The 10,190-nt window shown below is 42.0% G+C and overlaps 2 protein-coding genes across 3 annotated transcripts; one reads left to right on the forward strand and one right to left on the reverse strand.

Moving 5' to 3' along the window:
* Positions 1 to 512: 512 nt before the first annotated feature.
* On the reverse strand, positions 513 to 3,635 carry LOC116778404 (zinc finger protein Xfin-like). The gene has a single exon (XM_032672398.2). It carries the CDS (start codon positions 3,450 to 3,452, stop codon positions 630 to 632), a length of 2,823 nt encoding a protein of 940 aa, XP_032528289.2. The 5' UTR covers positions 3,453 to 3,635; the 3' UTR covers positions 513 to 629.
* Positions 3,636 to 4,472: 837 nt separating this feature from the next.
* On the forward strand, positions 4,473 to 8,862 carry LOC116778307 (uncharacterized). 2 transcript variants are annotated; one of them, XM_061525760.1, is made up of 3 exons: positions 4,473 to 4,629; positions 5,816 to 8,264; positions 8,748 to 8,862. In XM_061525760.1, the coding sequence occupies exon 2, from the start codon at positions 6,002 to 6,004 to the stop codon at positions 8,261 to 8,263; it is 2,262 nt and encodes a 753-aa protein (XP_061381744.1). In that variant the 5' UTR covers positions 4,473 to 4,629; positions 5,816 to 6,001; the 3' UTR covers position 8,264; positions 8,748 to 8,862. The 2 variants fall into 2 exon arrangements, with proteins under 2 accessions (XP_061381744.1, XP_032528156.2); XM_032672265.2 differs by having other exon boundaries at positions 8,773 to 8,862.
* The last annotated feature ends 1,328 nt before the right edge of the window (positions 8,863 to 10,190 follow it).

Below are 10,190 nucleotides of genomic sequence, written 5' to 3' on the forward strand. Positions count from 1 at the left end.
TATTAATAAATGAATAAAATGACTTCCTCTCGGACGGCGGCTGAGACCGGAGTCAACAAGACTACAGGAGCTCGCACTGGCGGGAGACAGTAGAAGGAACGAACCCCTCCGAGACACCACTTGGATGGGTTACAACAAGACAGTGCCAGCGATCAATGATAGGTGGCTGAATTATCACTTTAGATATGAAAAGCGAGGAGTCAGACAGGAGATATTTGCATCCCAGTAACACGCGTTAGATAGGGGTCCCTTAAACCTACACCTGCCCCTGGGTCGCGAGTCCCAGGCACTGTTGAAGCTCCTCTCCCTGCATCATGGACCCGGCAACCGCTCGGGGAATCCCTTGATTGCTGAGAGGTTTCAGGTCTTGATAAGTTAACGTTACAAAGATGTCAATTATGAGGAATCTGATGCCTACATCTATCAGCAATTAGCTTGTGAATAGATAATATCAGTATATACATATTATAAGTTTTGGAAAATTCAAGGGATAAAGAAAACTGGCTGAACGAAAGTCCGCGGACCAACGTGTTTAATATTCATGGATGTGATTCACAGAAAATTTAATTTTCCTTTCAAAATGATAACATTAATAATGATTTATGTACATCTTCATGAGACTCGTATGTCTAGGTCTTCTCCGGAGCCTGTCCTCGAGTGTTCTTCTTGTGTTCTTTCCGCAACTGGTACCTCGTCTTGTCTAACTTCATCAGCGCCTCGGCCAGGGTCTGTGCGATGTTCTTGACCTTCGGGTGGTAGTACCTGGTCCTCGCCCGCCGGATGTCTCTCAGCTGACGATCTCCCAGCAGGTGAGACAGAGGGTTCACGTTCACCAGTTTAGTTCCGTTCGGCAGAGTGAGGTCTGATTCCACGAACTCCTCGACCTCCTCCGGTTCCTGAGTCTGTTCCACCTCATTGATTTTGACTATTCTGTAGTACGGCGGCGCTTGGGGCCAGAGATGACCTATTTTAATACCATCAGAGGCCAAGACGTCGTTTATAACGACAGACCTATGACTCCTCTCACCGTCTAGCAGAATTTCTTCCCCGACCCCAGGCACGTCTTCGCTCGCAGACCTCGGTTCAGGCTCGTGAAACCTGCTGCTGTTCAACTGGAAGCCAGACCGGACCTCCTTATTGACAACCCTGATGGTGACGTCATGTGCTTGTGTGTGTTCGTCTTTGAATTTGACCGGCATCCGTAGCCTCGGTCTCATCAGGAACTCTGGCTCCGGCGTGTATTTCGTGAGTGTGATGGAGGCGGGCCGCCGGTCTCCTGCGACTCTCTTTATCGTCAGACAGCTGGAGATCGTGATGCTGGACTCTTGTTTCTCCGGCATGAAGCTCTCTATGAACTTCTTGGCTGACAGCGTGTCGTCCTGTGGCGGTGTCGTCGTTACAGGCGTTATGGTCACAGGAGTCGAAGGTCTCTCCAGCTCGACTCTTCTCATGGTGCTTCTGAATGTTTTCGCTCTGATCAATTCAACTTTTTCGGTCTCTGAACGGCCTCTTCCTCTGCCGTCTTCTTCCACACCATCCTCGCGAGTCTTATTTCTTTCCTCGCCTGGTTTAGCGTCATTATTCTTCCGTTCCATGACTTTCTTGAGTGTTTCGGTGAGCTTGGAGCTGGCGTGTTGTTTCTTGATGTGTCGTTCCAGTTGACTCTGATGTCGGAACGCCTTGTGGCACTTGATGCAAGTCTTTATTTCATTCTTCTTGTGCAAAGCCACGTGTCGATGGTAGTTCTGGAAGGTGTAGCAGTTCCGACCGCACTGGCCGCACGTGAATTTATTTGATGCGTTCTTTTTGGTTCGTTTTCGTCTTTGTTTTATCGTCTTCCTCCTCATGACGGTCATGAGCGGCGCGTCGGAGTCGTCGGAGTCACTGACTCTATATCTTTTAAGTTTCCTGGTGTCTTCCTTTTCTTCTGATGCTGTAACTCTATATTTTCCTCTCTGCTGCGTGTCCTCTACAGGAACCGTATCAACCGCTTCACCACTCCTTCCATCACCATCTTCATCTGTTTTTTCGACTCTATCTGTGGTGTTCTGGTCTCTCCTGGTCGCGTCATGACCTTCACCGCCTTCATTCTTTACTTCTTCAACGGTTACTTCAATGCCTGCTTCAATATCTCTGTTTTTCTTATTTCCAGCAACTATTTTGTCGTCGGCAACTTTATCATTTCTTTTAGTGTCTTCTCCAATTCTTTTCGCAGCTTCTTCACATCTTTCAAGTTCTTCATCATTTTTCTGAATTTCTTCATTTCTCTCAGGTTCTTCTCCATCCATATTTTCTTTGTTCTTATCTGATTTCTTCTCTGTGAAGTGAACGTAAAACTGATCATCAAACTCAACAGAACCAACGCTCTTGTGATCCAGTTTTATGTGAATAGTGAAGTTCTTCCTCATCCTGAAGCTGATGTTACAGATGTTGCAGATGTAAGGCTTGATATCTCTGTGCTGCGAAAAGAAGTGTCCGAAGAGGAGTTTTGGATGTTTAAAAATCTTATCACAACTCTTACAGTGGTATTTGTACAGATGTAGCTCGTGCTTGTGTTGTCTCTGTATGTGCTTCTCCAACACATCAGCTCCGACCAACGGTCTTTGACAATATTTACATATTTGCAAAGGAACTGTCTTCTCCGAGGAGTGACTGGCTGCATGCTCCGCGTAATCCGTCACCGAATCAAATGACAGGTTGCATGTGCTGCACTTCATATCCACACAGGTTTTGTGATGAGTTTTCATGTTGGTGCCGGTTAAAATCTTCTTGCATCTCCTGCATTGGTTTGGGACGGACGTTTTCCTTGGATTAAGAGTGGATATATGAGTGTTGCAATGCTTAGAGAGGACGTCCTTTGTCTTGTAAACATTGCAACACGTATCACAAACATAGCATTGTTTATTCTCTAATTTTAAATGCTGAATGAATAAAGTTCTATCAAAAGTTGAGAAGCCACATTGAATGCAGTCAAATAATAAATTATCACACAGAGCTCGGATAAATAACTTGACATTCATATTGAGATGTGAAGACAGCAAGGGGTGAGCGTCCTGCAACATCACACTGTCGTCTCTGAACCTGTGCTCCGTGAACTCATGTGACTCCACCTGACAGATCTCATCAAAAACAAATTGGCACTGAGAACAGCATACTTTGTTGTTTTGTTCAGAATATTGATGCTTTGCTTCATGATCGCTCAAGACTTCTTCGTCTATAAAGAATCTCGTACAATATTTACAATATAATAAGGAATCAAAATGTTCATTTCTCATATGGAAAGCGAAACCTTCTAAGTCTGGGAAGGCCTGCATGCAGAACGGGCAGTAGTTACTTCTACTACTGAGATGGTATTGCGATATATGTGTCTGTAGATCAACCACGTCCAGGAACTCGGCCTGACAGACGCCGCACACTGTGTCCTCGTCGATGGAGTATTCTTCGACCTCCATGTCCCAATTACGATCGTAACATTAACTAATCATACAGCCTTCACCCGTGCAAGGACGTGCACAGTATATTCTGCCAGCGTTGTGTAGAATAAAGGTGACAAATATATCATAATCCAGGATAAACTTAAATAGGAAATCAAATTCAACAGCCTCGACTGAATTCACAATCAGGAACTTCGTAACTGCTTTTTATTTATGTAAACAACAAAACAGTCCTGTCACTATTTACTGTCAAGTGTCAAATGTCAATCAACCTTTTATAATTTAGAAATAACTGTTCCTAGTTCTTATCTTTAATTCTCATATTTTAATGAGATCAAATATTAGGTAATTAACATTAAGAGTATGTGTGTGGTCATAGTTTAATAAGTTATTAAAGGTTTTAATTAATATCTAAGGTTCGTTTATAAAATATGTGTGATAATGATGAAGGATTACGAAAGTTCTAAAGACATATAAAACAACACGTTAGTAATAACTTGAATAACAGTAACGCAATGGCTGTCAGTTGTTCAAATATTTGTCCCTTTACATGATAATAGAAATGCAAATTTTTATTTGCTATGCATAATTTACATTCCTTTCAAATGATTAATTTGTTAATATTCGATACATCAAGTAATTAACAAAATAATAATATGAAATATTTTTTTTACCAGTTAATCTATCGAACGATTACTTTTTACATTTGGATTACATCCAGGGCTGGACAAATATTATTTTCAATTATATCTTAATTTGTCGGATAATTCCTAATAAGCAGTTGAAATAAAGATTAATAATCTGGATATGGCTTCTCGTATAATATTTCTGCTTAATAAGTAAGTTAGGATCGAAATTCACGAAAATAAACGTTAAATTATAACCGCTATGATTTAAAAAACTGATGAATACACAATACTGTTCGGAAATACAAATCCATTTTAGTAATTTTATATAGAAAACAGAATTCCTTTTTCCTTAAATAATTCAATTATTTTTAATATTTAGATATCAAATAAATTACATACAATAAACAACGTAACTCCATTTATCACATGTATAGTCTGTGGTATCTGTGGCTGTTTCTCAAGTCTCAACATCTCTCATACACTATAATGTCATCGCGAGATTGTCATCGCAGGCCCGTACGAACATAGGCGGTCAAGGCTGCCATGCACAAAATCAAGACTTCCAGGTATCTTAGACCAGTTACGAACCTAGATCTAGCTTTAGAACACCCAACACCTGGATCCGGGACACTCCAGCACTAACTGCTACATCATCATAACCTAACTTTCGACCGTATATACCACGTATTTGAAAACTTTGTTTTATGTTTCTAGCAGAATTCATTGTTTTTATTTTATGTATGTTATTTATACATTAATTCGATTAACAATTCAAGTATTCGTCATTACATTGATAACAGAATACTCGGATGCTGTAATCTCATATTGTTTTGAAGTTACTCAGTTTAAAATAAATTTATTCTCACCATTTTATTGAAACTAGAATTATATTGAATTTATATATATATTCAAATTATTTGGCTCATAATTGAGTAAATAAGTTTTTAAGACATCAAAGATAACTAACTGACTGAAAATAGTAAATGAGTTTGGCTAGTACATGAGTATAAGTGGTAATGTCAGTATATATTTTACAGTTATGTTTAACTATGGGTTGTAACTTGTTTTCATTTCCTTTGTTAGTTATTCGGTTAAGTTCAAACAAAGGCGTACGGAGTGAAGTTATCTGTCGTCACTCCAGATTATATTTACGTGAAGTCGTAGTGTACGTTGCTAATCTTAACAAATAACATTAATAACGTTGAGATCCAACACACTAAGATGAATTATTCTTCTCAGTGGGCTGAGGAACATTCTGGAATGAGTTCTATACTGTTTATGAATATTCATCGAAGAATATTGAATAAATTTATTCTATTTGGTCAATAAATTATTTTAATTCTCCATATTTTTTTTCGTCTCCATTTTTATCGTATGTTAAGATAATGTCTGGTTAACAAATGTCTGTGTCAGCTGAGTTTTGTCCCGGAAGTTCTGAGTACCTATGTGTATGTGAATATTTAATTCTGAAGTATTCTAAGAATATGATTTTTAAATATATATAACTTGCTTTGATCCTTAATACATGAAAATGTAAGTTGTTCCTTAATAACTGTAAAACTAACCTACAGTTATTCAATATAGTCTTGGACGCTCGCTCAACGACTTCCTTTAATAGACTGTTCATAAGGAAGTGAAGGAAATAGTTTTAGTTTCTTACAAGTTAATTCTTAACAGAGCTATACTGGATTGTATCCTAATACCTCGTATCGAACATGTATTATCTATATAAAACATATTTTTCTATTCCAGATCTTGAAATGCGGTGATAGTCTTCAGATCAAACCAGTTAATCAAAAAATTATAAAACCCCTTCTGGACAAAAAGTTAACGCACAAATTATAAAACCTATCGTACGGGCACCACACACAAGACACGCCACACCCAGCTCGGTGTAACCAGAATTCTCGTCAACGAGATAGGTCTTCCAACTCAACGATGTCTGGAAAAGAGGAGATGGATTTTATCTGCAAGGGCGTAGCGGAACTGTCGGTGCTGTCGTTCAGGAAGTTGGAGGAAGTGAGGAGGCTGGCTCACCATCTACGGAAGGTCATCAACCATCCCATGACAAACAAGAGCCCCGCCGTACTGCGCTACTTGAGAGACTTGGACGAAGCTCACAGGCATATATTCCTAAAGAAACGGGACGGGGTCGAAGTTGAGTATATTTTCACGACTGAGAAGAAGAGCAGCCTCCAAAGACAAAGGTTCAACAGTCTTCCGGTCAGCGACGTGCCGGAAATACTCAGGGCCCAGTTCTCTATAGCTGACAACGCGAAGCAAGTCCACATCTGTGTGGACTGCGACGTCGAAATCGAGCTCGGAGACGATATACCTCTGATGGAGTCCCTGCAGAAACATTTCAATCTCGAAGTGCATTTACCCAAGGTGAAGAGGGAGAGTGTCGATGTGGCCGAACCTATAGTTCTACCGAAAATGTCCAGGCGTTTGTCCGCCATGGGCGGCGGGGAGAGCGGCCAGCATATAGAGCAATTGATGCATCTCATGAAGCCCATGGAGAGGCTGGACAAGACGTTCTCAGCGAAGCTGGAGACCGCTCTGATAAGACACTTGGCAGATAACTCCGAGGCCAGCATCGACGCGGCGGTCAAATACTATCAGAACATCTACGACAAGCTCTGCCAAGAGGTCTCCGGCATCGACTTCTCGACACAGACCAGCTCGGTGGCGCCCATCATCATGAGCATCAAAGACAACGTGAACCAGAACTTCGCGGCGGACGCCAACAAGAACTACGAGAACGACGAGAACGACAGACCGGCCAAGAATCAGATGAAGAAGTACCGCTACTACGGACCCATCGAGACGTACATCACGACGTTACTGAGGACCCACAAGCTGCTGACGCTAGCCGACGACCGCACTGGCAAACTGGCGTTCTTCTGCATGGCCTGCGAGTACTACACGCTGAGGTTCCGCTACGACAGCGTCCTGAACCACGTGTTCAGCGACACGCACATACACAACCTCGCCTACATCCTGCAGTCGGATAAAAACATTCCATACGCGATGGGCGACACCGCCATCAACGACCTCAACAATAAGTTCCTCTTCAACTTCGGCGTGACCAGAGACGCGCGCGGGCCGAGCTGCGGGCTCTGTAAATGCTCCATGGAGTCCAACGATAACGTCATCCTGCACATACTGGACGAGAACCACCTCGGGCGGCTCTCGGACAAGCTGTACAGGAAGATGAAGCTCGACTCCCCGGACGGGCAGACACCGGACGAGTGGGGACCCAGGAGTCTAGACTGGGCCAAGTTCCTGGCGACTGTCGGCAAACCCCTGAACAACAGAGACCACGTAGTCATAGAGAACTTCATACGCCCGTCCGGGAAGCTGGCCAACTACTGCTCCTGCTGCGAGATGACCTTGAAGGGTCCGCGTCAGGTGCTGTTCAACCACATCCGCCAGAAGAAACATCTACGCAACGCCGCCCCCCACAAGCTGTCGCTCCTCTACAAGAACCAATGCCGACCCGCGGAGTACTACGCCAGTTTCGGCAACTTCTACATATGCACCATCTGCCCGACCTACATCGCGCTGCCCTCGTTCGCGGCGATCGTCGAACACTTCGATAGCAGCATCCACGTGGAGACCGTGGCCAAGTTCATCAACTGCGCCCTGCACCCTGACAGCGATGACAAAATACTCGCCACTAACAACATCTCCACGTCCGACGGAATCCATTGCGACGTCTGCGATGTGGCTCTCGGTGACGTCAGTTCCGCCGTCGGCCACGTGCTGTCGGACATCAATCACCAGAACCTGATAGCCGAGGCCCGGCTCAAGGCCAACAAGGGCGACATCATCAGTGTGTACATGCGCGGGAACCACATCTTACACAACGAGGGCGCCGAGTTCACGTGCGTCGACTGCAAGGAGGTGTTCAAGTCGATCCGCTCCCTGCTGACTCACCTGGTGTTCGCGGAGCACTTCGCCAACAAGCCGTCGGCGGAGAACGTGTTCCGCTTCTACCTGGAGCTGAAACACAACATCTTAATGCTGTCCAGGAACAAATACGATTACTACGAGTTCGGGAAGCTGAAGTGTGGCGTCTGCGAACAAGACTTAGAGGAGAACGAGAACGCCAAACGGCACGTGGTGTCGCCGCGGCACAGAGATAACATGGGGGCCAGTTATATTAATGTTAGTTTGGACGCGTCTGCTATGGAATGAGGTAAATCACACAACGCTCACTGAAAACTATGAGGGTAGGTCGAGATCGTACGGGGACTGGTTACAACACTAGTGACATGTCGAATCGAGAAAGGAACATCACTAGTTACTGTAAAACCACTGAGTGGATTTTAATATTTTGCATTTATGTAATTTGACGAGAAATATAGCTCTTGGCAACATATTTAGACGTGGGAGCGTCGGGAGGTAGTCGGACAGTATAACTAGTGATGGACGCATAATGAACTAGCCTTATCTTCCGGTTTTATTTACTTTCAGTATGCCAATCACTATTATTTTACCTTCGTCGTCTGCATGTTACGTGCTCATTAACGAGAGGTTATCTTGACGTAATTTTTTTTAAACTGTCTTGTTGCTTGGACTCTTGTTCGTGTAAATTAATTCTATTTCATAGTCATATTTTTTCCGCCTACCCTCAACTGCCTGCATCATATCAGAGCACGTATATAATAAAGATTTTAAGGTTGTATGTCTGTCGTTTGTTACAGTCGTATGTCTGACCGCTGCCAGTCACCCGCTGCACTGACAACAGTCCACAAGTGATATAACAATAATAAAATCAATATTTTATAATTTTATTCTCGTTGTTTCCGTTTGAATCCCGAACACCAGCCGCCGGAAGTGAGGTCGGGGCTTATCAGATATATATATAGCTCTATAAACTAGCAACACCACGACTAATGTCATTATGTTTGACATTCGGCGACAATGCCACACTGACGTTCTATACACACGCACACACACACACGTACATGTGTGTGTGTGTGTGTGTGTGTGTTTTTTATATAATTCAATATATATACTTTTTACATATAACATATTAACGTACTTCCTCTCAACATTAGCATTGTCATTGTTATTTAACTTCCATCATTTTCGTAATTCTATTAAAATTGCAAACTTTTCCTTTTATTTATTGAATTTTTAAACGTTTCATATCAAAAAAACTATTTTTCTGAATTAAATACAAGACTACTCATTTTTTATCGTTTTAAGGTGCATTTATGAAGTTGATAAATAAAATCTTATATATTATAATATGTATGAGAAAAATTAGAGCTTTTCAACGAATGTATGGAGAAAGTAGTCTTGTGTAACTTTAGAATGTTATGTGAAAGCATGTAAGATATTTTTAGGAACTTAGATTTTATAGCAAACTCCTTGGAACGGCTGTGCAGATTGTGATGTAACAACGCGTCTCACTCCGGGTAGTGAAGTGACTCGGACTACAGATGGCGCTGACGGCCGATACACAAATATTAAACCAACATTAAACTAGATTCCAAGAAGACTAAAATAATAAAACATGTAAATATACTGTCACTGTCATTTTTGTAATGGAGTTTATATACAAACATACATAGATTTAGTAATTATTTGATAAAAGACCAACTGACAGACATTCTGATCTCGTCTTAATGATCACGGTTGCTGTAAAGTAACCGAAACGTAGAGAATATGCAGTTAAAAATATAAAACACGTAGTAATCCTAAAACATTAGTTTCAATTCGTCTCGTTTCGTATAATAATGGTTTCAATAAATTAGTTTCCATTAGAAGGTCAGTCTAACAAATAATTCACTTGGAGGGAGACTGGTGAAATACGGTGAGGCCTTGATTGGCACTTGGGCACTGGGGTAGCTTATAAAGATGCCTTTAATCGATAGATGGCGCTGAGACTAATATTAGCTTGGCATCTGACAGAAATATTGACGTCCATTGATTTGAGTAAATAGTTTAAATAAGATTATTTACATATATATATATATATATCAAACAGTATGGAGACGGGACGGCGCAGCAAGCCGCGAGTTCAAGACCGAACCCTATTAATGATAGGTACTACGTAGTCACTTTACAATAACACATATATCCGTCTCTAACGTGTAAAGTGAGACACGTTGAT

Source organism: Danaus plexippus, chromosome 31 (assembly GCF_018135715.1).
Source record: "Danaus plexippus chromosome 31, MEX_DaPlex, whole genome shotgun sequence".
Taxonomy (NCBI): Eukaryota; Metazoa; Arthropoda; class Insecta; order Lepidoptera; family Nymphalidae; genus Danaus; species Danaus plexippus.

Coding starts and splice junctions, on each gene's coding strand:
- LOC116778404 (XM_032672398.2), bottom strand. CDS start 3,452: ATGGAGGTCGAAGAATACTCCATCGACGAGGACACAGTGTGCGGCGTC.
- LOC116778307 (XM_061525760.1), top strand. CDS start 6,002: ATGTCTGGAAAAGAGGAGATGGATTTTATCTGCAAGGGCGTAGCGGAA.